Here is a 25,562-nt window from a genome sequence, read left to right as displayed (position 1 = left end):
TAAGGGAATGAAAAAAAATTAGTGGGCGAAGGGTTGAAATAGGATAGTACTCAAGAAAGCAAGTAAGCTGTCGAAAAGAACACCAGGATCCCTGTGCTCTTCAATTACTTTGTCGCATAGCTCCTGCTTGAATATTCTCTGTAGTAGTATTTTTCTCAGGACTAGAAATCAATGTCAGAAGGTGAGCCAATCAAATGTCTGGCAGCTGTTGCCTACGAAGCTGGTAAACCATTAACGTTAGAAGAGATTATCGTCGAGCCACCAAAAGCGCATGAGGTTCGTATCCAGATAAAATATACTGCTGTTTGCCATACGGATGCCTATACCTTGTCGGGTGTTGACCCTGAAGGTGCATTTCCATCTGTTCTTGGCCACGAGGGCGCAGGTATAGTTGAGTCAGTCGGGAAAGATGTGACAAACGTCAAGGTAGGGGACCATGTCATTGCATTATATACAGCAGAATGCAAGGTATGCAAGTTTTGCAAATCCGGAAAGACTAATCTATGTGGGTCCGTTAGAGCCACGCAAGGCAAGGGAGTGATGCCGGATGGGACATCAAGGTTTAAAAATCTCAAGGGTGAAGCGTTGCTGCATTTCATGGGATGCTCCACTTTCTCGCAGTACACTGTAGTTGCAGATGTGTCAGTGGTTGCCATTGACCCTTCAGCTCCCCTGGAGAGCGTTTGCTTGTTGGGATGTGGGGTCACCACGGGTTACGGTGCTGCTACGAAGACGGCTAATGTGCAAAAAGGTGAGACCGTTGCTGTATTCGGTGGAGGCACCGTTGGTCTATCTGCTATTCAGGGTGCTAAAGCTAGGGGTGCATCGAAGATAATTCTGATCGACACGAATGACGAAAAGAAGCAGTTTGGTGAAGAGTTCGGCTGCACTGACTTTATCAATCCAAAAAAGGACCTAGCCCCGGGCCAGACAATCGTAGAAAAATTGGTAGAAATGACGGATGGTGGGCTAGACTACACTTTCGACTGCACTGGTAACACAAAAGTCATGAGAGACGCGCTGGAAGCCTGCCACAAGGGATGGGGTGAATCGATCATTATTGGTGTCGCTGCTGCAGGTGCGGAGATTTCAACAAGACCATTCCAGCTGGTCACCGGTAGGGTATGGAAGGGATCTGCATTTGGCGGTATCAAAGGAAGATCTGAAATGGGCCAATTAATAAAGGCTTACCAAGATGGAACTTTGAAAGTTGATGAATTTATCACCCACAAGAGACCTTTTACTGAGATCAACAAAGCTTTTGATGATCTCCATGCAGGTAGCTGTTTAAGAACCGTGCTTGACTTGTCCAAATGAGTTCAGTTCGTGTGTAAGTGGAGCATAAGGAAAAAAAGTGATTAAGTGTATATACATATACACATGACATAACTTTATAGTTTATAGTTTGTTTTTATTGTTTGGTATTCCTAGGTTTCACTAGCCAGTTATTTTAAATAAAAGCTTGTTTACCACTTGGGTTCTGACGAGCTTCTAACATCTAATGAAACACCTAATCCGCTATTACTAAAACCATGGCTATTATCGCCATTTGAAAAATTTCCATTGCTCCTCCTGTTACTACCATATTCATTCAAAGATGCAGTGGATCCCATTGACGCTGTATTCATTAACCCCCCCATAAAACTTTTATTATAAACGTTTGTGTTTGTGTTTGTACTTGTGATCGTGTTCGTGTTCGTGTGTGCATTTGTCTGTGTGTTTGCATTCTTATTTGTATATGCATTTAAATTGTTGTTGTAATTCTGATCATTAGTGATGTTATTGCTATTGCTATTGTTACTGTTATCCATTAATTTATTTTCCAAGTCACTTATCGTCATTTTTGGGCCACCACAACGTAAGCATACGACGTTCTTAGCGAAATTATGGTATGCACATGTCGGACATTTCCAATCACCGGCTCTAAATGGAACATTGGAACCGCTACCAGGAGTTCCATGCGATTGTGGATTATATCTAGTGGTATTGCCATTACTGTTATTATTGTTATTATTATTATTGTTATAATTTGAGCTGATGTTGTGATTGTTATTACCATTATAACGATGTGTTTGATTCATCATATGAGTCGACTCTCCATATGTTGGTGTCATGACCCGCGCATGTGGGGGAATTTGTGTTTGTATATGCAAGTTTTGGACAAATTGGGTTTGATTTGACCTTAGGTTGGGGTTACCGTTTGCGTTACCATTATTATCGTGGTTTGTGCCTAAATTGCCAACGTTAGCATTATTACTATTAACGCTCATGTACAACTTATTGACATTATTTTGAGATGAAGTTGACGGAAAGGAGCATCTAAAACACGAGGTTCGCCTTTGAAAATTTGAAAACCCACAAGATGGACAATTCCAATCGCCAGGTCTTGGTTTATTCTTACTTTGAGGAAATGGGGACAAAATAGTTTGCGCTCTTTCCAAAACTCTCGTCGAAGAAGGTTGTATTTCGACAATGTGCTCGACAACTCTCGGTTGTTTTGTATTGGCCATATTGGAAAGTATTGAGCGACCATTTAGTGTGAGTGCAGCTGTTGCTTCCTCATGTGATTGAAAAACAACAAAACCAGATATGCTATCTTGCTCCTCTACATAAGGACTATTATTCATGCTCCAGTTATTGTTGACGTTAGAGGTTTCTTCTACAATGTTCTTCACGGTCCAAAAACCGATTGGTCTTGCTCCAAATTGAGTAAACCAGGATTCTAATTCACTTTGGGTAGTATCCGGTGGTAAATTGTTCAAATATAAAACTGTTGACAGCTCCTGTAAGAAATTACGAATATCAGAATAGGAATCATACGGTAAAGTTAATACCATTGAATTATCTTCCGGTGTTGTACATTTTTTATGCAATTGAAGTAAAATATCCACAGTTTTGCGAACATCGACGACCTCATTCGAAGCTCTATCAGGTATGTCAAGCAATTTAAAAATTTCTGAAATATCTTTTGGCTTTTTGTTACCATTCTTCTTGAGCGAAATCACCTCTGGGTGATTAATGCACCACCTCTCATATTCTTTCCAAAGATCAAAGACCTTTGGATGCTGTAAATAGGACGGTAACATGAAACCTTCATCACGAGCTTGACGTGGTAAGGTTACACGTATATCCCAGGTCGAATTGAGTGAACAAAAAACAAATTCTGATTCGGTGCCAATAGCTTTTTGTATGTCTCTATCGAAATTCTCGATAGCTTGCTCAAAAGTAATGGAGTCTGGAGCATCTAAGGAAACGAAAGGCAGAGATTCCTCGTCATAAGATGGTTTTAAACTATCTGCATCAATGATTTGATATGATAGCTTGCGAACACGGCACTGATCCTTCGGTTTTTCGACGATATGACTCGTCTGAACTTCTAATACAACATAGTGCATTTTTAGACTGCTACAGAAATCAGCTTAATGTGCTTAGTACAGACAGTAATTGTTTGAAGAAATATAAATTCGTGCAGCGCCTTACCCAACTTCACAATGCAATTGCTTTTAATTGTGCCCATAGATACGTTGCCATATATTGAAAATTTTTTTCAAGCTCATCGCCTGAAAATTTCAAAAAAATTGAAATATCAATATTTTACACTTTATAAAGTCTTATAGAAGGATCTCAATATGGGACTATTACAATGATATTCTTGGCGAAGTTCAAGTCATATTCTAATGCTCGAAAATCTACTCGGAATCAGCTTCGCTAGATGCTTGATTGACTTGTTTCTCGTTTTCATCATCATCATCATCATCATCATCGTCATGGTCATCATCGTCGTCATGGTCATCTTTCTCTTGCAACTCATTCGTTACACCATCCTTATGCTGTTCTTTCCATAAGTTCACCCAGGATTCTATACGATCTACATTATTTTCCATTTCCTTTGCATTATTACTGTCCAATTCAATAACAATTTCTTTCTTGTATGAATCTAGAGCATCTTGTAAAACTACTCCCATAATCTCTGCATCTAAATTTTCATCGAGTTTAGATTGATGGTATCCTCGACTATTGAGTCTTTCCCATAAAATTGAACTGTCACATCTAAGTACAATAACAAGATCTATGAGCCTCTCAGGAAAAATGTCATTGACATGCCAATCTACTATGCTAGCACCTCTACGTAGTAATGGCTCCAATTCATCGAGTAATTTATCCTCATCAACAATGTGGGATTTACGTCCTTCATCATAACCATCGTGGCAATCATGTGTTGCGGCGAAGTCTGATATATTATAGTATTTGAAATCATCCAGTCTCCTTTGAAGTAGTTCACTCGTAGAAGACTTACCACATCCTGGTGTGCCAGTAATTATAATATTAGGCTCCAGACGACGGGAACACATGCCAAGGGACCTTATTACTATTATTCAGTTCCAATCAGAGCTTTGTGGAGATAGTTCAGCTTTTTCAATTTGACTATTTTAAAGAACCGAACATGAAAATGTTCCAAATAAATAGACTATGAGGAAGAAATCAAAAAAATCTACAAACAAATTTAGGTCAATAAATCGATAGTAGACTCGTAAGATTGTTTGATATGGATAAATTTGGACTGAAGGCATTGGTGCCTCTGATCAGACAAGAAGACCATGAATCAGCTCAAACTTATGACAGCTCAATGACGCTGGGGGCAGATTTATCTTCGATGTTGCACTCTCTCGGAATACCCAGAGATTCAAAGAGGCATAAAGTTTTGTATACCTTTCAGTCTCCTTGGGCCGAGACGTCGAGAAGTGAGGTCGAACCAAGATTTTTTATACCGGAATCATTCACAAATATACCAGAAGTATTACAATCACAGTCAACGCCGCCCTGCTTCAACTCTGTGCAGGAGGATCATCAACGGGTGGCACTCTTTCAAGACGAGACACTTTTTTATCTTTTCTATAAACATCCTGGAACTGTTATTCAAGAATTGACATATCTGGAATTAAGAAAGCGCAACTGGCGTTATCACAAGACACTTAAAGCATGGCTAACAAAAGATCCAAAAATGGAGCCTGCCGTATCAGCGGATGGCCTAAGTGAACGAGGGTCGTACGTATTTTTCGATCCTCAAAGATGGGAAAAATGCCAAAGGGATTTCCTTTTATTTTACAATGCTATCATGTAGATAAAAAAAATACACGCTGGATAATTATGTAGCGAAAGGGTCAGTAATTAAAAATGAATTCTATATCAAAATATTTTATGTTTTATTGAATTATGGCGTTCATGATTTACCCTGGTCATTTATAAATACACATGGACAATGAATGGACTTACATACCAGAAAATCTGATTGTGATATATTTACAGAAGGAAAAAATGATACATGTGCTAGATTTATACTTCAATAGCGTGATACCTCTTACCTCTAAAACCCATTACGTGCATATTGAATTGATATACTTCCTGCGGATTCATGTCGTTTAATTCCCATTTTGTACTACCAAAAACATTTTTTGCCGGTTCCATTAAAATATCAACTTCTTTACCGTACTTTGATTTGATGACTTCAACGTCTCGAGTCAAATCTGTTTTATTAAAACCAGTTGTGAAAATTGCACATTTGGTCTCCAATAAAGCTTTAAGCGTGTCACCCATCCAAGTTGCAGTAGTTTCTGGAGCACCAAACCCTGGATGAAAGCAGAAAAACACGTCCAAATACGGATCGTAAGGGAAAAAGTCTTGAGCTTCATGATAAACATGGAAATAATCTGTATGATAAACAAAGGACATAGTTTCATCAATTCTTTTTACAACTGGTGTCGAGGATGTGACATATTGAAATTTCTCCTTGTTCAACAAACATTCTGGTCCAACGAAATGTATTTCAAAATTTTGTTCAGGAAACAGAAACTGTAATTGTTTCCAGACATGACCAGGCAATTGCGCTTCTGCACGAGCGCCCAGAATGAAGAGTCTCATTGGGCGATCCTTTGTAACTGAAGATATCGACTTATTTTCATAGGGATACAGAGTGTAACGCAGCGCAGCCAAGGACTTCAAACCTTCTAACGTAACAGGTCCCTTCGGATTCAGTGAGTAAGGAGAGAACTGATGCAGTATAGCCCCTATCGTAATTGGATAACTCAACATTTTTGTAACGGCAGCTAACTGAAATTCGGTATCCATACTGTAAAATTGCCTTGTGTAGAAGAACAAATCCCAATTGGTCATATTAACCGTACGATCGCTATCCTGGTCCTGCGGGAAATCGAACTCTGGGAATGGTCTGCCGCTTCTCAAATCGTGTTCGTAAATGTTAACTTTCTTTAATAGTTCGTATTTTTTAGACTCATGATATGCTTTATCTTGCTCCCAGGCCTCTCGAGAATGATGAGTTGGAATTCCTGAGAGTGGACATGTGTAATTTATCTCCTTCCCTGTCACTGGGCAACGTGCCAGTGTCCTTATCCTGGCTGCACGCTCACGCAGATCACCTGCAGGCGATTGATCCCATGGATGAAATCGATTATCTGGGGTTGGCTCGTCCGGCGAAGGAGGCGGATCTAGCCCTAGTGCATTTCTTACAAATCCTATGATACTTCTTTTTTGGCTCAACAGCTTGACCGAACGGGCGCTCGGAATGCCCCTTAAAGGTGCCATAAACTGAGCAGCTGTAAGCATCGTAGACATATTTATCACAAGTCTGAACAAACCAAGCTCAAATGCAGATTCAACCTCTCTCTTGATCATCTTGCATCTCGTGTATATGCTAGAGTTGTAAAAAAAAAAAATAGGCGTCTGGAGCGTTTGCTTCTGAGCACGTAAACAATGATATAGGTTTTTCAAGAGAGAAGAAGCCATGAAATAAACGATTTGAAGCTAGAATGCTAAAGTGATGAAGTTTTACGTAGTTGCAATTGGTAGGTGCAGTGGCGATCCTTTGGTGACTGGGCGAGATGTTATCTATACGTGGTATCACACAAAGTACTATCAGGTCGTATACGGGTGCACTGAGAATGGTGTCCACCTCTACTTTTATGACCAAGTTACCGGGGTTTATTCCAATGCGGGTGACAGTTCAGAGTGGTCTGACAGTTCAGAGTGGTCTAACAAGAGCTCTAGAGAAACCCTCCTTTCAGCAGCTACCGGTTTTTGAGATTTCAAATTTAGGCAACTCAATGGATTCGATGAGGTGGTCGTGGTCACGAAGAAACCTCGAAGAGGAAAAGAACAAGGATAGCGGTATGCAGCTGGACTCTGTGGTAAGAAAGAGGAAGAAAAAGATGAAGAAACACAAACTGAGGAAGAGAAGAAAGAACGAAAAGGCCGAGAAAAGAAAGCTTTCGCAGGGCAGGTAGGCGTTCTGCACTGCAATCCGTGTATATACGATCATTCATACAACTATTTCACATTCAAAAGACGTTTAAACTACAATGTATTATGTAAAAACAAATAAGCGAACGCCACATATTGTATCAAAATACTTTTCCTATTGTCGTAAAGATCGAGACTTGATGCATCTACCCTATAACCATTGGTGAGCCGATCTGCCTTACCTGAAGGCCTAAAGACTTGACAGAAATAGCACCTCCTACCTATAGGAAGCGACGCAAGATATAGTAACCCAACAGAAATTGCAGCGCTACAAGTGTGAAGATGATCAAGTCCTTGGACTTCTTGGAAATTAGAGCGCTGTATTTCCACTCTTCAACAAAATACGTCAAAAGCTTGAAGCTGAACTTGCTCATCAGTTCCTGCTTGTTTAGTTCTCCAATTTCACCAGTAATTGCCATATTCCGCAGGAATATTTCACTGGAGACCTGTATTATCTTATGCTTCTGTTCTTCACTCAGCTCGTTACGGGTGGCCAACTCGAAGTTCTGCTTGTACTTCCATCTGAGCCTATTCTCTGCATCTGTACCTTCGTCACTGAACGTAAAGAAGTTCGTGCCACGATGAACTAGCTCCTTCGGCGACAGAAACTCAAATTTAGGGAAGAGCCCGGTGTGTCTGTACAAGTTGGATCTCATCACCCTCCCACCTGCGAATAGTGCCAGATACATCACGTGGCAATACGCGAGCACGTTGCATGGCTCGTCCTGGATCGTAGTGTGGATGTAGTCCACAAAATCTTGCAGCACAGGTGGCAGTCTGTTGGTGCTGACAAAGTCTCGAATTGCGTCCTTGCTCCTATATTCTGGCGAGTACAACACCTCCAGATCCTTGAAGATCTGGCCAGATCTGCGGAACTCCTCCAGCCAAAACTGTCTGAGAATGCCCTGCACTTGCACCTCCTTCGCGCCTTGCGGATCCATCATCAAACGATCAATTTCCTGCTCAATGGCGTCGAATATATGGTAGTAAGCCAGTATACCCTGTCTGTAAATGAACCCATGTTTCAGCGCAAACGCAAGTCTCACACTCATGTACGCATTGATCTTGTTGTGAGCGTCTCTTGTGTGGAAATTTATTCTATTAGCCAAGGCACCGATATCCGTTGGTGCTGGGATAGTCCCAGCTGTTTCTGCGCTCATTGTTTCTTTCTGCAGCTTTCGTCTGTTTTTTCCTGGCGTCACTGCTTGTCCTACAAGAAGTCACGGCTGAAGTCCCGTCTGAAGTCAAGAAATCTCAGTTATACTGTCTAATTGATGTTATTATATAACAAGAAGGAGCAGGGTGCCGAACCATTGACTGAACGTGTTTCACACCCCCAATTTCACCGCTTTTGGCGATAAGCCTTCTTTGCAAGACCTTACGATGACACGCTATCTTGGGTGCAGGTTTGATTACTGGCGCGCGTCGGTCTTTTTCTTTGTGTGATAAATTTCAAGCCGATAAGTCCCAAGACGTCATGTGCCGTAAGAGAGTTCGGAAGTATCGGAAGCGACGGCAGGCTATAATTAGTATGCGAATAAGGCCTTGGACAGGTATGTGACTGCTGGGAAGGTCTATAAGGACTCATGGGCACTATTGATGCGACTGCTTCTCATAAAGTTCGATGATCTGTTGGGAAGACGTGGCTTCTTCCACGGATTTGTCATCTCTTATGCGTAAAAACCTTGGGAACCGCAGTGATACACCCTTGTCGAAATAGGCGGCGCCAGCCTTGTAAATCGGAGAGAGGGAAAGGTCAGCTGTGAGCACTTCAAAGAGCAGAGTGGGCTCGAACCATACATCTGGCTCGGCAGTTGAATCGAAAACGTAAGTTGCCTTGGGCCCGTCCATTGCAGAGGGTTTCAGCGTATCGTAAAGATACTGCAGCATTTCGTCGGAGAACCCTGTGCCTATCTTGCAGCAAGTTTCGAATTCTCCGGTATCCTGATTGTAACAGCCAAGGAGAAAGCCACCGTAGGTACCTGTTCTCTTTCCGCGGCCGTAGTAGGACCCGAGAACGCACAAATCAAGGGAATCGCCAACCCCGTTGAGATAGTCCTTTTTGAGTTTCAGCCAATTTCTGGATCTTTTGCTTGGCTCGTAGTGGGACTCTTCGCCGTCTAAGGTCTTGACCATCAGACCTTCGCAGCTGTCCTTGACAGATTGGTCGAGAAACTTCTGCAGCTCATCCAAGTTGGACGTCGTCATTTCGACGGCGTATTGAAACTCTCCATCGACAGGGTTGGTTATTTTGTGTAGGATTTCGCGTCTTTCTCTCAGACTTTTATTGATGAGTCCCTCTCCGTTGTGATATAGGATGTCAAATGCAAATATACAAACGCGCACTTTGATATCTTTTAGTTCAACGTCTTTCCGCTTTCTGGTACTGAGAACTTGAAAAGGCAGGATTTTCTTCAGATCTTTATCCCACGCTACCGCTTCACAGTCAAGAATCATCGATTTGGTTACAGAAAGATCACTTACAAAATCCGTTATTTTTATCTCAGGATATCTTTCTGTCATATTTTCACCATTACGTGAGTATATTCTCATAGTGCCATCTTCCAACAAATGAACCTGTGCTCTTTCACCATCATATTTGTACTCTGAGGTAAAAGTGTGCCCCTGAAACCTGTCCAACACCTCAGAGATGGCCTTGGTAGGCTTCGCAAGCATTGGTTTCAATGGAATTCCAGGTCTTAAGCGACAATGTTTGTCCAGTTCCATAATACCATATTCCAAACATGCATTTATGACAATTTCGTAATTTGGCACTTGGCAAAACGCATCTCTTATTTTCTGTTCTGCTTGTTCTACTAACTCCATCGATGGTTCTTCCGTGTTCTCATATTCATTCATCAACAATGCCTTAGAGAGTGCAATCAAAGCAGTCTTTTCGGCCAGACCAATTCTTAACTTGGATTGTAACGATCTTATTAAAAATTTGGCTTCCACACCTTCACAAGCGGTCAACATTCTTTTTATCAATTTTATCTTTCTTGTTTGTGAATCTTTACCCTGTGAACTTGCGATATTTCTCAAATTCTCAAATACTTCCCCGACTGTTAAAGGTTGCGGTTTGAACATTGTGGGCTGGACACTTCTGGCTTCCAATGCAATTTGTCCCAGATCACCAATTTCTTGGTATCGACTTCTTATATGTGCCAATGATTTACCACACGATTCGCTGATTGTTTTCATCAAAAGCCCTTCCCCAAGCCCCAACTCCAACCCGGGCTCGTAGTCTGGGCCCAGCCGATTGATAAACAAGTAAGTGGTTGGAATCAAGTTCTGCGCATTCTTCTTCATAATGTGGTACAAAAAATCAGAGCATATTTTTATAATGGCAAGTCTTGAAGAAGTTGCTTCGACCTCCTGAAATATCCTACAAACATCTCTGTATGGTATTGTTGAGAAGTACGCTTTCTTGGCACCGTTTACTGTCTGGCTTGATGCTGATGACTTCACCTTTTTGTGCGCCGGTTGCAGATCATCTCCTGCTTCGGAGGCACTATCAATCTCTGATTTTCCAATATTTGCATCCGTGCCATTCCTAGCCTTATCCCCTATAAGATTTGAAGTAGCCGAACTCCCGTTACCTGCCTTTTCTGCGACTTCATCATCAGAACGGCTCTTATCCTTGACTGAAGAGAAAAACCTCGCCAATGTAGCCTGTTTCTTGTTACCTACTGCAAAAGGAGCCGACATTGCAAACTTAACAGATCTCCAAACGTGCTTGTTGAACTCCTGTGATAGCATACACTGGCTTATGCTTAATGTTTATAATCCAGTCGAATGCCCTGCGTATGTCAAAAACTCAGCAGACTCAAACCGACGTTCGCTGCTGACCTTAATACGCGATACCCAATAAATAACGAAATATATAAAAGAAAAAAGTACTCAAGAGATCAGATGTTTTGTGCGATCCACACACACCTCAATAAGATGGACTTCAAGTGATGACATGCCTAGATTTTGCCTAATTCAAAACTCAAGTGGCTCACCTCGCATTGTTTTTGTTTGTAGACTTGAACGATGTAGATTTAAGTTTTATGTTTGACGATGACGTACTAAGTGATGTTACAAGAGACCATGAAAATTCAAAAAGGGGCTTCCTGCAAGTAGACTCTATTTTGGTTAAATGGTCGAGTTGTGCAGTTCAGATAAGTCAAGGGTATACGTATTTGAAGACGGTAGAACTTCATATTTAGCATCAATCAGGGTGTGAAGAGGGACGTAGATATGTCAAAACAATTTGTACGCTCTGCGAAAAATGTCGTTAAGGGTTACTCATCGGCACAGGTCCTGGTACGCAATGCTACTTCGAACGATTCAGATGGACCCAGTGTGGATTTGCTAGATGATTTGGCAGAGAGAACGTTCGACAGCGTTGACTTCTTCGAGATAATGGATATGGTAGACAAGCGACTAAATGATAAAGGGAAGTACTGGAGGCATATTGCGAAGTCTTTGACGGTATTGGACTACTTGGTAAGATTTGGTAGCGAAAATTGTGTTTTATGGTGTAAGGAAAACTTGTACGTGATCAAAACGTTGATGGAATTTAGACATGAAGACGATGGCGGAATCGATCAGGGCCAGATCATCAGAGTCAAAGCCAAGGAATTGACGAATCTTTTGTCCGATGAGGACAGGTTAAGAGAGGAGAGAAATATGAACAAGAGAGGGAAGAAGAACCCCAGAAGAAGGAGAAGAACGAATACAAATCCAAATGATACTGGATATGATGACGATTTACAAAAAGCGTTGGGAGAAAGCAGACGTACAGTCGAAGAAGACGAAAGAAGGAGAAAGTTATTGAATAATGAAGATTCGGAGCTGCAAACAGCCTTGCAGTTAAGTAAGGAGGAAGAAGAATTGAAGAGATTGCAGGAGTTGCAGAAATTACAAGAACAGCAACAAATGCTCCAGCAACAACAGCAACCGGGACAAACCTATTATGATATATTTGGTAATCCAATCTCTTACGAGGAGTACATGCAATACCAACAGCAGCAAGATCTACTAGCTCAGCAACAGCAACAACAAGAATGGTTAGCCCAACAACAAGAGCAACAGAGGCTCGCAGAACAGCAGCAACTCTGGTTGATGCAACAGGAAGCCATGCAGCAGCAAGCTTTGGCCCAGCAACAACAGCAGGCTTGGGCACAACAACAAGCCCTTCAAGCACAACAAACCTACTATCAACAACCGGTAGCAACTGGATCGAATAATCCATTTGCATTGAACAATATGCAATTGCAACAATCACAACAACCAAAACAAGAATCATTACCTGACTTCAGTTCGTATACTCCTTCGAAACCTCAGTCTCCACCTCAAGCGTCTACGCAGCCTAGACCACAGTCCGAACCACAAGCTCAAGTTCAGCAGCCAATGAAACCAACCAGAACTGGAAATCAATCAATCAGTGAAAAATATGGTGAGCTAAATCAACTGTTGGCGACAGGTACAGGTATAGACACTTTCGGTAACACCGGTGAGGCTCGTATTCCAGCTCAACATACAAAAACTGGTACTTTTATCAATTCTCAAGGGACGGGATTTCGACAAGTTGGCATTGAACCGAAAAAGAATCCTTTCTTAAACAGCCAATATACTGGCATTCCAAGTTCTGGTATTGCTCCTTCATATACCGGATATGGGTTTGGTAACCAATCGCAACAAAATTCGCAGCAACAGCAACCCCAACAAACACAACATACACAACAAACACAACAAACCCAACAGACACAACAGACACAACAGACGCAACAGACGCAACAGCAGTATCAACCGCAGTATCAACAACAATATCAACAATATCAACAATATCAACAACCACATCCACAACAACAGAATCAAGCTGCGGACCAAGGAATTAGTCTGATTGACCTATAGGCGCTCTTTTAGTATATAACGTTGCGTGCTTGTGCGTATTTGTAATATTAAATGGACTCATTGATCCGTAAAGCCGGAAATCTGTTTAGCTTTAACTATAAAAAGATAAATACGAAATAAAATGGATCAAATAAACAATATTTTCTCCTGAGCTCTTGGAAACATGAACAACTTACATATCAAGTAGCAGCAGGCCTGCGATTCTTTCTAAATCCCGATGGGTCAGTAGCATTCCCTCATTTTCGTGTTTGAGACGGGCGTGTTGCATATTTCGGTTTAGACCCTCCTGTTCTGCTTCCTCTTTGTTAGCAATCGACCTAAGAACAGCTTCTCGCACTAAAATTTCCATGTAATCTTGCAACATCATTAAAGTTTCTGCAGTAATCTTTGTGGAGTCATGCTGAAAAGAAGATATTTGCAAAATACGGGCAATTGTTTCTACTGGGATCTTGTCTACCATGTCAACTGGAGTGCGATGCGAGGGTGGTGTTGTAGTCCCAATAAGATAAAACAACATCTCAAAAGAAGCTAACGCGTACTCAAATGTCGATTACACGCAGAACAGTAAACATAGTGAACGCAGAATAATAAACCATTTGAATCTTAGTATAACTGTAGATCACCATCAGAAGGGATAGATAGACTCCTCACCCATCAGTGCGTTACAGATGATTGCAGTATGATAAAAACCCTTATTATCTCACTTGCATTGATCTAACATATCATCTAAAAAGACGTTTAATCGTAAATGATAAAATAGCCATTAAGAGAGCAAGATATCATTGTGTAATGCAACAAAATGTGAAGGAAAAACACTTCATAGTCCTTCCTTGTCTTGCGACGGAAAACTTTCCATTAAATAAGAATGATTTGAATCTGTAAAGCGACTATAAAAAGGTGAGAACTACAGTGCCGCTTTTACGGATTAAACAGAAAGATACGGCTAGAAGTGTAGAGCACTCGCAATTCCCGAATGAGATTAAATAGGACACTTTGGGTGAGTCTGGTACTTATTTATAGCTTTATTATTAGGGCTCAAGATCCATGGCAAGATGCAGAGAGCATGTTGCGGCAGGCTTTGAAGAGGGTGGATCCAATGGCAAGGTCTTCAAGCACATCCGATAGGAGCCGTACTGAAGAAAGTGGTGTACTCTACATACCCATGGATTACTATGAAGAAGAGCAAGAGAAGCGTTATGCATACTTCTTCAGTAATGAAGCAACCGATTGGCAAAAAAAGGTACACCGTTTGCTTCGAGAGTCCAGTGAAATATATGGCAACCCAGAAGCTACGTTTATATTAGCTCAACTGCATTTATGGGGAGATTATGGATTTCCTCACAACAAAACACTGGCATTCAAGTACTCAGATAAGTTTAATAATTTAACGCGATTTACTAATAGCTCCGTCCTTTTCGATCTATCCGTTATGCATTCAACAGGCTTTTTTGGAGAGATACCGGTAGACCGTGCAAAAGGGCTTGTATATCTTCAACAGGCAGCATCCTTAGGTAACATGCAGGCCAAACAGGCTCTTGCATATAAGTATTCTTCGGGGACAGACGTCCCTCGAGATTGTAACAAAGCGCTACTGCTCTACCGCGAGATAGCAGAATCGATTCGAAGGTCCTTCTCGGATGAAGAGTGGTATTTATATCCTCCATATGTGGAAACCTACGACGTCAGGCTTCCTGATCTGACTGGAGGTTTATTAGGAAAAGGTTTGACTACTTGGGTTAAAACACTTCAAGGGCGGCTTCCATCAGAAAGACCAGATATAACGTCATCATTTCTTACAAAAATGGATGGAGGTAAGGTGTGGCTCAAGTTTGGAAGTGAAAATAGTGGAGCATCATTTACAGATAATGATGATGACAGCTATGATAGAATTGTTGACATATACTACACAGCACTCGATGAGTATAAGGGAACATACATGACAGCTCGTGATTGTGAGGAGGCAAGAAAGATTTTGGAACTGACTTTTATAACATTTGACAATGAGGTTCCGGTAATGGATAATTTACCAAGATTTTTCTACGCAAAGTGTATTGAACTTCTCGGCCACATATACTTCACCGGAGAAGCTGAAGGGCACCCCAATATTACTCTTGCTGAAAGGTACTTAAATAGGTCCCTTGAGCTATTTGAAACATATGGCTCTCTAGGGTCGACTTCCCACACAGATTTGGGGTTGATATCGCAGTATATCAAAAAGAATGACACCGACGCAATCAAACATTATAGAAAAGGCGAGCACACAGAGTTTGCTACTGGTGCAGGTCGACACGACTTTCAATTATCATTATTGTCAAGTAAATACCCAGAACTGAAGCTAGGTGATCCTTTCATGTTGATTCAACACGCTTACGCCTTAGGATCGCGCCCCGCTATATACGAGTTTGCAAGAATGAAAGAAAGTGGAATGGGCGGTTACTATAGCTGCGAAGACAGTATTGCATCGTTTCAGTTATTTGTAGAGCGAAGTGAAGAGCTTATGGCACCCCAATTGAGGACTGCATACGGTGAACTTTTGAAAGAAAATGGCGAGGTCGCGCTATGGGCATACGCACAGGCTGCTGAACAAGGATACGAAGCAGCTCAAGTAAATGCTGCTTGCATCTCATATCTTCTTCCCCGTAATTTCGAAGACCCCCCAAAAACCACAAGAGAGAGAAAACTAATGTCGATATCGTATTATATGCAGGCGTTAAAGCAAGGAAATATTGACGCCGGTGTTGTTGCTGGAAACATATATTTTGAAATGCAAGATTATTCAAAATCCGTTCAGCTGTATCAGAGCTCGGCTCTTAGATTCTCTCCCCAAGCTTTATGGAACCTGGGATACATGTACGAGTATGGGCTTGGTGTAGAAATAGATTTTAGTATGGCCAAACGATACTATGATCAAGTGCTAGAAAATAATCCAAAACTTTACATCGCCGTGAAACTAAGTGTACTAAAATTAAGGGCTAAAGCATGGCTCTTGTGGATTACCGGGGAACGTTCTGGATACGAACTTGGTGATCGCGATAATGAGCAAAGTGATGATAAAAGGGTGCCGTGGTATAAGAAACTCTTTGAAAGCTATAAGAGCGCCTTTACAGGAAATGATGAGTCGGAAGGAGACAAGAAAGAAGGAGACGGAAGCACACAGAACGCTGATTCGAAGCAGAAGGAGGAAAGTGATGAAGGAACATGGACAAGATTGAGCTCTCTTGGTCTTCACCTGGAAGATTTTTTGTCTATCGCCTTTATTCTATTTCTCTTTCTCTTTAGTGTAATTGTCAGGATCATCGCTGCGAGACGAGGCTGGAACGTCAACAATGCAGATGTACGTGTCAATGGAAATCATGGCGCACATGATGGAGGTCAAAATAACAATGTCTTTCGTGGCAATTTTGAGGTAAGGATCGCGATATGAAGGTAGCTGTTGTCTATACGTATTTCCTAAATTTGTTCTTTGTATGATAATGTACGTCTTACCCGCACATACTCTTTTGGCGAAAGAACTGAGCGGAACAAGTTGAATCAACTCTACACGTAGTTAGGAAAGTAGGTGGGACTAAAGATATATTTGAAACAGTCGGATCAGCATAACGAGCTTTTTCATTATTGTTCTATAGTTGATACTTCTTGTCAAATTGCATTCTCTTTAAACAATGCCCACAATTACGAACGCTCACAACGATTTAATCCATGATGCTGTGCTCGATTACTACGGGAAACGTCTAGCTACGTGTTCTTCTGATAAAACGATCAAAATATTTGAAGTGGAGGGTGAGAATCATAAATTAGTGGAGACATTGAGCGGGCACGAGGGGCCTATTTGGAGAGTTGATTGGGCTCATCCCAAATTTGGGACTATTTTGGCTTCGTGCTCGTATGACGGTAAAGTGCTAATTTGGAAAGAAGAGAATGGTAAATGGGCTCAGATTGCTGTTCATGCTGTCCATTCAGCATCAGTCAATTCAGTCCAATGGGCACCTCATGAGTATGGGGCTTTGATTTTAGCGGCATCATCTGATGGAAAAGTGTCAGTAGTTGAATTTAAGGACAATGGTACAACGGCACCAGTTGTAATCGAAGCACATGCTATTGGTGTAAACGCTGCAAGCTGGGCACCTTCAGTAATGCCCGAGGGTGGTGTTTCTAACCAAACACGCAGATTCGTCACCGGTGGAGCTGATAATCTGGTGAAAGTTTGGAAATATAATTCTGAATCACAGAGTGTCACTTTAGAGGATACATTGGAGGGTCACACTGATTGGGTAAGGGATGTTGCATGGTCACCATCTGTTTTGCTTCGTTGCTATATAGCCACAGTATCCCAAGACCGCACATGTATCATCTGGTCGAAGGAGGAAAAAGACGATAAATGGACAAAGACACTGCTTCAAAATGAAAAATTCCCTGATGTATTATGGAGAGCAAGTTGGTCATTATCCGGAAACATCTTAGCCTTATCTGGAGGTGATAATAAAGTTACCCTTTGGAAAGAAGACCTTGAAGGAAAGTGGGAGCCTGCAGGTGAAGTTCAAGAGTAAATTAAATGCACATATTTGATTCCAATAGATTCGAGAAATATATTGTAATTTTTCAGTTGTCCTACCAACTTGAATTCGCTGACCAGCTCTCGGACAAAATGTATAATTCACATTAAGAATAGTTAAATAGTAAATACATGCTTGACTACTTATATATCAGCAACGATTTCTTCAATTAGTCTTTCAACATCTTGTGATGCCTTCCTGCCGTTTTCTAAAACCTCTTCATGAGAAGCGATACCTTCATCCATTGCAGCTGGATTCTCATCGAGAGCACTGGGTGCTGCAGCTAACACGCAGTTGTTCGTTATTAGACTTAGTGCAAGGACTCGCCATCCACAATGGCGAGCGACAGTGACCTCAGGAACTGTACTCATACCAACAGCATCTGCTCCTAACATGCGAAGCATACGACTTTCAGCTCTGGTCTCAAAAGTTGGGCCGGACACATAAATATAGGTACCCTCATGCAATGCTCTCTTCAACCCCAGTTCTGTCTTCTTTTTGAATAACAACTTTCTCAATTCTAAATCGTATGCGTCACTCATCGGTAAGAAACGCGGGCCAATTTCATCAAGATTTGGTCCTCTCAAGGGATGGTTGCCTGCAAATCCAGGAAAGTTGATATGATCAGATATACACATCAGATCACAAGGTGCAAACGAGTCATTTAAGCCACCAGCCGCATTAGTTACAATCAATGTTCTCACAGAATTAAAATTATGCAAAACCCTTATTGGAAAACTGACGTCAAAGAAAGAATGTCCTTCGTAACTATGCAAACGTCCATTCATCAAAACGACTGGTGTGTTATTCATCATTCCAAAAACAAGAGTACCAGAGTGACCAGCAACTGTGCTTGACTTGAAGCCTGGAATAGTGCCATAAGGGATAGTCAGTGGGTTAGGGTCAGATGATAACCGATTAGAAATCCCCCCTAAACCTGAACCACAAACGATCAAAGTACGTGGTTGAAATGCTTCTTTATCTTCAAAATGCTCATTTATCTCCTTGCTGAGATATTCAAATGCTGAATAAATCAGCTTACGCTGTGTACCACTATCAATTGTACTCATACTAATCGAATTGCACTCACACAATCACCACTCAATGTGTATGCGGCTGATTTGAAATTCGTGTCTTTTATTAGAGGTTTGTTAAGTTATTTTCCAATCTTATGAAAGCGAGATTTCCGCGATATCAAGAATAACCTTAAGAATTTGGTGCGGATAAAGTTATTATTTATTTTACTATTTGATGCCTAAAAATCTAAAAAAATATAGCACATAACAAGGTGGTCGAATAGCGAGGCTTGTCATCTAGAAAAAAAATCAAAAAAGGCATAAACGTAGAAGACACCGTAATCTTACTCCAAAATAATTTGTTCAATTAAGAACGTTTGGTAATTTTTAGATAGGAAATAACTGGGTTTTTTAAGGTGATTGAAATCAAAGCAGTTTTTCATATGGCAAATTGAAATATTTTCTTGTATCTGCATTGAAAGTGGTCAATGCAAAAGAGTGGAATATTATTTATTTCAAAAGATGCCAGAAAGAGAAGAAAGTTGACACGCAGAAATATTCCACGATGAGATTGTTAATAGAGAAAAATCTGGAGTTACAGGTCGATATGGCGGTAATAGAATTGAATACAAAATGGAAAAAATTGATTGCAGGCAAATAAAAATAAAAAACGGAAAAATGTCGACAATCATTGAAATATCAGTTTAGAAAAATTAGCGGATATGCAGCTGAAATACTCGGCTCACAACTCAGAAATTAGGGATTAGGAGGCAGAGAAAAAAAAATCGGCCACCATTCGAGTCATTAAAACTGTGGCTGAGCAGTAAAATGAGGCTGCATCTGAGGTGGCATACCTTGCTGAGGACCTCCACTTACTGGAAACTGCTGCGGAGGAATTTGATATTGTACAGGCAATTGCTGTTGAAGCGGGTTGGGCTGTTGTTGAATTGGAAAGGGTACAGGAACTGCCGAAGAGTCTTCAGCAACATACAACGATTTGTCGATTGTTGCTGGAATAGCGGCAATTTCAGTTCCCAATTCCTGTTCAATCTTATACAAATTGAATCGATCGTTCCAATTGATCAGATTAATCGCTAAACCTAAGTGGCCAAATCTACCAGATCTACCAATTCTATGCAAATATGTTTCCGCAGTTTTTGGAAAATCAAAGTTAATGACAACATTAACCGCTTGAATATCGATACCACGCGTGAGTAAATCCGAGCAAACCAAAGTACGAACTTTACCTTGACGAAATTCATGAAAGACCTTATTTCTCTCCTGTTGTCTCATCCTTGCATGCGAATAATAACATGAATAACCTAGATCTGTAATTTTTTTAGCTAAAAGCTCAACACGATTTGTGGAATTGCAAAATATAATTGCTTGATTAATTTGTAATTTTGAAAATAATGTATTTAAACAGTGTAATTTTTGTTTTTCTTCGACAAACGCGTAATATTGTGTAATACCCTTCAGAGTTAATTCTTCCATTAAATTTATCTCATAAGGTTTATGAAGATGCTTGACCATGAATTCTTTAACAGTTATTGGAAATGTTGCACTGAATAATAATGATTGGTGACTTTTGGGTAAAAAAATCAGAATTTGTTCAATAATTGTCTTGAAATCACGAGATAACATTTTATCAGCTTCATCCATAACAAAAAGAGAACAGTCACTCAAGTCCGCTAATTTTCTTGAAGCTAAATCCAATACTCGACCTGGAGTACCTACTAAGATATGCACGTTTTCATTTAATCTTAAGATATCATCCTTTAAATTGGTACCACCAGTGGTGACCATACACGATATACCACAATGTTTACCCAAAGTACGTACAACCTGAGATGTTTGCAATGCCAATTCTCTTGTTGGAACCATGATAAGTGCTTGAATTTTATTAACACCTGGTTTGACCTTTTCTAAGGTCGGAACGACAAATGCCGCCGTTTTTCCAGTCCCGTTCTTTGCTCTTGCTAGTATATCTCTTCCTGCGATGGCTACCGGTATGGCCTCTTCCTGAATTGGCGAGGGCTTTTCAAATCCCGCTTCGAAGATTCCCATCAGTAACTCTCGTTTGAGGTAGAAATCTTCGAAACTGTTACCTTTTGTGTTCAACACATCTTCAGTCTGTGGTCTTGTATCCTTTTTAGGAATATTTAATTCGTTCTTCCAAGATTGGTCGTCGCTCATAGCTCGTAAAATGTTGTGTATATTATTTCACAGTGTTTATGATTAGGGGGCACACTGAAACTTTTGAAACAAAATTATTGCCCTACTCTATGCCTTTATGATTAACTGAACAATCGTCAGAAATTTTTGGATACTCCTTTATTGAGTCTTTAAGTGAGCTCTGTTCTATTTGTCTCGACTATTTTAGCACGAAACCTGTGCTGGAAAGAGGATAGAAAAATAATTAAGCGCAAAATAAATGCGGTTTAACAATACAATTTGAAATATACTACTGTATATTAAGAAAGGTTCCTTGAAATGATGGTATTCTCGATCTTAAATTACATTAATACGAGACCTGAACCTGTTATCAACAATATATGTCACTCCTTTTTGTTCCCGAAAGCCAAAAAATTTTACCATTATAACTCTATACGTATTTTGTGTCCGGACGTCCGGTGCTCACTCGGACAGCGTGGCCTCCTGAGCCTGTTGTGTAATAAAGACCATAACTAAGACAGAACAATGGGGAAGAGAGCTACAGGAGAAATCGTTTGAGATCCATTGGCTAAGTAGATTGAAATTTTGGGCAAGATCATACATGGTTGCATTGATACTGAAGCAAAAGATAAGAAATCAGTGAAAATTAAAGAGGCTTGTGAGTTCAATTGTTTGTCGGACGGAAAACTTGGTACATGTTAATAAGTTGGGTAGGAAATTCAACTACATAAGTATCCTGCTGTCATGAATCTTGGTGGGACCCCTAGTCTGTTCAAGGGTAACTCGTTGCAGAAGAAAAGGAATTTCAAACAGCTTAGTCTACCGGGAAGCTCGCCCCTTGGACAGTACGCAGACGAGGGCCAGATTAATAATGCTGTGACAGTTGATGAGCCCGGTAGCAGTGGCTTTCCACATTTGAGGGTCAATTTGACTCCGGTGCAGCGCAACGATGGTGGTCACTTACAAATACGAAGGGGGTTTAAAGGTAAATTGGAATTGGAGAAAAATGCTGTTGTCGAGGCGAATCAGGAAATTGGCCTTCGAAGCAATGTTGGAATTGAAATGGAGCGGCAGACATTCGTCGTGAGCAGTCCGACAAACTCCTCACCCTCAACTTCTACTAGTTTGACGCACGTTTTCACACCGATGGACGATGATTTAAAGTATTCACAAAGCGCGAAGAATAGCGGCAATGGTGATAACGGACTGACCCATTCTTCACTTTTTCAAAATGGCGAAACTCATTCAATTGAAAATTCGATAAAGCTTGAAGACCTCGTTCAATTGGGGAAAATAGGTTCCGGTAACTCGGGTACCGTTATTAAAGCTCTGTACGTACCGGAGTCTAAGATTATAGCGAAAAAGGTAATTCCTGTAGAAAATAACAATAGCCTCGTGGTAAATCAATTAGTTAGGGAATTGACTATAATGAAAAGTGTCCATTCGCATGGGAATATCGTTTCATTTTACGGAGCGTACTATTCACAGTCAACAGGTAACGAAATTATTATATTGATGGAATATATGAATTGCGGATCTTTGGACAAAATTCTATCGGTTTATAAGAGATTTTACGAGCGCAGGATGATACGAGCAGATGATATATGGTTCAATGAATTGGTTATTTCTAAAATCTCTTTTGCAGTGTTGAGCGGGCTTTCTTATTTATATGAAAAATACAAAATTATACATCGAGATATCAAACCATCGAACGTACTAATCAATAGTAAAGGTCAAGTTAAGATTTGTGACTTTGGCGTGTCAAAAAAACTAATAAATTCCATCGCTGATACTTTTGTAGGCACATCTACCTACATGTCACCGGAACGTATCCAGGGAAATGTGTATTCTACAAAGGGTGATGTATGGTCCTTGGGTCTAATGATCATAGAGCTGGTGACAGCAGAGTTTCCTCTAGGGGGCCACAATGATACACCGAATGGTATCTTGGATCTGTTGCAAAGAATTGTGAATGAACCTTCGCCGTCACTCCCCACTGGTGGTGATTATTGTTTTTCTGTCGAAATGATAGACTTTGTTAATAGATGTTGTGTTAAAAATGAAAGAGAGAGGTCATCCATTAATGAATTGCTCTGTCATGACTTCATCTCGGTACATAAGAAGCAGGGCAAGGAATTCAGGCATTGGTGTAAAAAGGTGAAAGTAAATTTGAAGGAAGATAAGCAAATTAGACGCGAAGAAAATGAGCGTGCTAAACTGGAAAAGACTCAGCTGGAGAAGGCTGCTCATGCCGCTGCAGCAAGAAGATGTTAGGACGTAACAACAAATCATTCAAGCAATTCAAGCATATCTATGTACAGATTAACTGTTCCCATAAATAAATACATAACAAAAAGATGTTCTTAGGTAAGACAATGTAGGCTTCGTCTGAACTTCAGAATTTTTTATACTCCTTTCTTGGGTTCCAGAGCCAGCCTTCCGTACCTCGCACTAGCCCAAATATTACAAGTGCACCGCCAAAACCACGCAAGCCATTTACCCACCATTTTGGATTGCGTTTTTGAAATTCCTCCAACGTCAAACCTTTTAACCGCTCTCGCTCACTAAATTTGAATGGTTGTCCAGCAGCGAGGTACCCACCAAATCCAACAGCGAACATGGTGCTCATTACCTGACAAGGCACACAGTCCATAGTTTCTTCATGGTTTAATGTGCGCTGAGGTGGAGGATTGAACACAGCTAGAATATTGCTTGACATTATCTTTCCTGTGATATGGTATGTGAGATATAGCTCGGTGTAAACTCTCTCTCTCTAAGTTCCATTTATCTGGAAAGAATCGATTTTCATTCATGCAGTTACACGTAAGGCCCGTGAAGAAAATGTAATCACGATAAAATGACATGGAAGTAAGAAGAGAGTAAACGAGTACCGATCTCTTAGAAGATGAGTGACCTCACGGAATTTCAAAAGCGAAGGCTTGAGAATATCAAGAGGAATAATGAGCTTCTTAAGAAATTGAACCTTAGTGGTGCGGCGACACAAATAAAAAGGGAAGCAGGTGTCAACGAAGATGATAAAGTTAGGAAAAAGAAAACACCTCGCAAAAGCAGTAACAAGAGGACAGCATCTTCAAAACCAGTAAGACTTCCCACCAGACGTTCAAGTCGACTGAGAGGTGAAGCCGCTGAAGGAAATGGTGTTCCTAACCTAAGTGATACCGAATTAATGAAGAAGCAATATTCGCCGGACAATGAATTGTTGGATGACATTAAAGAAACCAAAATAATTGGAGATGTCAAACTCAGCGACTTGATAAAATCTGAACATGAAGATGACTTATTGAACAAGTTTAAGCTTTATGCGGATAAAAAATTCTCGTCTGGGGATTTCTTTCAGGAGATTAGAAAGCACAAAGGTGAGGCAAAACCTGAATTAGAACAACAACAGAAGGAATTTGATCTACAAATGTATGAGGTTTTTCAACCAAATGAGATTAAAATCACGAAAGATAGAATTAGTGCAATGTATATACATCCAATTGTGGATAAAAAATTAATAATTGGTGGTGACACAGGTGGTAATTTAGGTTTTTGGAATGTGAGAGACGAACCTCTTGCCGAAAATGGTGCTGATGATCTGGTCGAACCGGATATCACCAGGGTGCAGCTATTCAACAAGAATGTCAGTACTATTGATTGTTTTCCTTCTGATTCTTCTAAAATTTTAACATCTTCATACGACGGCTTTGTCAGATCAATTGACCTTAATAACCTGAAAAGTAGAGAACTACTGCAACTCAAAAATGAATACGATGAATCACTGGGGGTAAGTAAGTGTCAGTTTAGCCATGAAGACACCAATGTTTTGTTTTTGTCAACCTTAGATGGCGAGTTTTCTACACTAGACCTTCGAGCAAAATCTCCAGGATGCAGTTTACGAAGATTGTCTGATAAAAAAATCGGTTCATTTTGCATCAATCCAAATAGGCCCTTTGAAATAGCAACAGGCTCGCTGGATAGAACCCTTAGACTATGGGATGTCAGAAAATTGGTTGAGAAACCAGAATGGTCCCAATACACAGACCTGCCCAGCTATAAACTTGTCTCTACCTATGACTCTCGTCTAAGTGTTTCTGCAGTTTCTTACTCACCTACAGACAACACCCTAGTATGTAACGGATACGATGACACAATAAGACTATTTGATGTCAAAAACGACCACATGCCTGAGGTTTTAGAACCAAATCTAACTTTGAAGCACAACTGTCAAAGTGGCCGATGGACCAGTATTTTGAAGTCTATTTTCAAACCCAATAAAAACGTTTTTGCCATCGCAAACATGAAAAGGGCTATAGATATATATAATAGCGATGGTGAACAATTGGCACACATGCAAACGGCAACTGTGCCTGCAGTCCTAGCATGGCATCCATTACAGAACTGGATCGCTGGTGGGAATTCTAGTGGTAAAGTATTTCTGTTTACAGACGAAAAAGGCACGGAGTATAGCTAAACTGGTGGCTCATCGACTTTGGTGGCCTTATCCTTTATATTCTTTATATGAATTGCATTCTTCACCTACGTATTCAATGATGTTTTGATGTTTGTTTTGTTTTAGCCATTTTGATATATTTTCGTTTTT

At 40.6% G+C, this 25,562-nt stretch overlaps 16 protein-coding genes across 16 annotated transcripts; 7 read left to right on the top strand and 9 right to left on the bottom strand.

The window, feature by feature from the left end:
• Nucleotides 1–171: 171 nt before the first annotated feature.
• On the top strand, nt 172–1,317 carry SFA1 (bifunctional alcohol dehydrogenase/S-(hydroxymethyl)glutathione dehydrogenase; the record flags this gene model as incomplete). Its single annotated transcript, XM_037289263.1, has 1 exon — nt 172–1,317. The coding sequence occupies one exon, from the start codon at nt 172–174 to the stop codon at nt 1,315–1,317; it is 1,146 nt and encodes a 381-aa protein (XP_037145158.1).
• A 149-nt stretch (nt 1,318–1,466) lies between these two features.
• On the bottom strand, nt 1,467–3,395 carry NRP1 (Nrp1p; the record flags this gene model as incomplete). The annotated part of the gene is made up of 1 exon (XM_037289262.1): nt 1,467–3,395. One exon carries the CDS (start codon nt 3,393–3,395, stop codon nt 1,467–1,469), a length of 1,929 nt encoding a protein of 642 aa, XP_037145157.1.
• A 294-nt stretch (nt 3,396–3,689) lies between these two features.
• FAP7 (nucleoside-triphosphatase) lies at nt 3,690–4,352 on the bottom strand (the record flags this gene model as incomplete). Its single annotated transcript, XM_037289261.1, has 1 exon — nt 3,690–4,352. One exon carries the CDS (start codon nt 4,350–4,352, stop codon nt 3,690–3,692), a length of 663 nt encoding a protein of 220 aa, XP_037145156.1.
• A 194-nt stretch (nt 4,353–4,546) lies between these two features.
• On the top strand, nt 4,547–5,122 carry CDC36 (CCR4-NOT core subunit CDC36; the record flags this gene model as incomplete). The annotated part of the gene is made up of 1 exon (XM_037289260.1): nt 4,547–5,122. The coding sequence occupies one exon, from the start codon at nt 4,547–4,549 to the stop codon at nt 5,120–5,122; it is 576 nt and encodes a 191-aa protein (XP_037145155.1).
• Nucleotides 5,123–5,334: 212 nt separating this feature from the next.
• Nucleotides 5,335–6,801, bottom strand: MSS51 (Mss51p; the record flags this gene model as incomplete). Its single annotated transcript, XM_037289259.1, has 1 exon — nt 5,335–6,801. One exon carries the CDS (start codon nt 6,799–6,801, stop codon nt 5,335–5,337), a length of 1,467 nt encoding a protein of 488 aa, XP_037145154.1.
• Nucleotides 6,802–7,535: 734 nt separating this feature from the next.
• Nucleotides 7,536–8,474, bottom strand: HMX1 (Hmx1p; the record flags this gene model as incomplete). Its single annotated transcript, XM_037289258.1, has 1 exon — nt 7,536–8,474. One exon carries the CDS (start codon nt 8,472–8,474, stop codon nt 7,536–7,538), a length of 939 nt encoding a protein of 312 aa, XP_037145153.1.
• A 433-nt stretch (nt 8,475–8,907) lies between these two features.
• On the bottom strand, nt 8,908–11,073 carry CDC9 (DNA ligase (ATP) CDC9; the record flags this gene model as incomplete). The annotated part of the gene is made up of 1 exon (XM_037289257.1): nt 8,908–11,073. The coding sequence occupies one exon, from the start codon at nt 11,071–11,073 to the stop codon at nt 8,908–8,910; it is 2,166 nt and encodes a 721-aa protein (XP_037145152.1).
• A 483-nt stretch (nt 11,074–11,556) lies between these two features.
• On the top strand, nt 11,557–13,215 carry HG535_0E05080 (uncharacterized protein; the record flags this gene model as incomplete). Its single annotated transcript, XM_037289256.1, has 1 exon — nt 11,557–13,215. The coding sequence occupies one exon, from the start codon at nt 11,557–11,559 to the stop codon at nt 13,213–13,215; it is 1,659 nt and encodes a 552-aa protein (XP_037145151.1).
• A 172-nt stretch (nt 13,216–13,387) lies between these two features.
• MHF2 (Mhf2p) lies at nt 13,388–13,732 on the bottom strand (the record flags this gene model as incomplete). Its single annotated transcript, XM_037289255.1, has 1 exon — nt 13,388–13,732. One exon carries the CDS (start codon nt 13,730–13,732, stop codon nt 13,388–13,390), a length of 345 nt encoding a protein of 114 aa, XP_037145150.1.
• A 456-nt stretch (nt 13,733–14,188) lies between these two features.
• On the top strand, nt 14,189–16,639 carry HRD3 (ubiquitin ligase complex subunit HRD3; the record flags this gene model as incomplete). Its single annotated transcript, XM_037289254.1, has 1 exon — nt 14,189–16,639. One exon carries the CDS (start codon nt 14,189–14,191, stop codon nt 16,637–16,639), a length of 2,451 nt encoding a protein of 816 aa, XP_037145149.1.
• A 238-nt stretch (nt 16,640–16,877) lies between these two features.
• On the top strand, nt 16,878–17,762 carry SEC13 (GTPase-activating protein SEC13; the record flags this gene model as incomplete). The annotated part of the gene is made up of 1 exon (XM_037289253.1): nt 16,878–17,762. One exon carries the CDS (start codon nt 16,878–16,880, stop codon nt 17,760–17,762), a length of 885 nt encoding a protein of 294 aa, XP_037145148.1.
• A 149-nt stretch (nt 17,763–17,911) lies between these two features.
• Nucleotides 17,912–18,838, bottom strand: PNP1 (purine-nucleoside phosphorylase; the record flags this gene model as incomplete). The annotated part of the gene is made up of 1 exon (XM_037289252.1): nt 17,912–18,838. One exon carries the CDS (start codon nt 18,836–18,838, stop codon nt 17,912–17,914), a length of 927 nt encoding a protein of 308 aa, XP_037145147.1.
• A 750-nt stretch (nt 18,839–19,588) lies between these two features.
• DHH1 (DExD/H-box ATP-dependent RNA helicase DHH1) lies at nt 19,589–20,980 on the bottom strand (the record flags this gene model as incomplete). Its single annotated transcript, XM_037289251.1, has 1 exon — nt 19,589–20,980. One exon carries the CDS (start codon nt 20,978–20,980, stop codon nt 19,589–19,591), a length of 1,392 nt encoding a protein of 463 aa, XP_037145146.1.
• A 723-nt stretch (nt 20,981–21,703) lies between these two features.
• Nucleotides 21,704–23,233, top strand: STE7 (mitogen-activated protein kinase kinase STE7; the record flags this gene model as incomplete). Its single annotated transcript, XM_037289250.1, has 1 exon — nt 21,704–23,233. The coding sequence occupies one exon, from the start codon at nt 21,704–21,706 to the stop codon at nt 23,231–23,233; it is 1,530 nt and encodes a 509-aa protein (XP_037145145.1).
• A 121-nt stretch (nt 23,234–23,354) lies between these two features.
• Nucleotides 23,355–23,678, bottom strand: DMO2 (Dmo2p; the record flags this gene model as incomplete). Its single annotated transcript, XM_037289249.1, has 1 exon — nt 23,355–23,678. One exon carries the CDS (start codon nt 23,676–23,678, stop codon nt 23,355–23,357), a length of 324 nt encoding a protein of 107 aa, XP_037145144.1.
• Nucleotides 23,679–23,864: 186 nt separating this feature from the next.
• On the top strand, nt 23,865–25,433 carry CMR1 (Cmr1p; the record flags this gene model as incomplete). Its single annotated transcript, XM_037289248.1, has 1 exon — nt 23,865–25,433. The coding sequence occupies one exon, from the start codon at nt 23,865–23,867 to the stop codon at nt 25,431–25,433; it is 1,569 nt and encodes a 522-aa protein (XP_037145143.1).
• Nucleotides 25,434–25,562: the final 129 nt, after the last annotated feature.

Source organism: Zygotorulaspora mrakii, chromosome 5 (genome assembly GCF_013402915.1).
Source record: "Zygotorulaspora mrakii chromosome 5, complete sequence".
Taxonomy (NCBI): Eukaryota; Fungi; Ascomycota; class Saccharomycetes; order Saccharomycetales; family Saccharomycetaceae; genus Zygotorulaspora; species Zygotorulaspora mrakii.
Note: the sequence above shows the minus strand (reverse complement) of the source record. Positions and strands in the feature narration are given on the sequence as shown.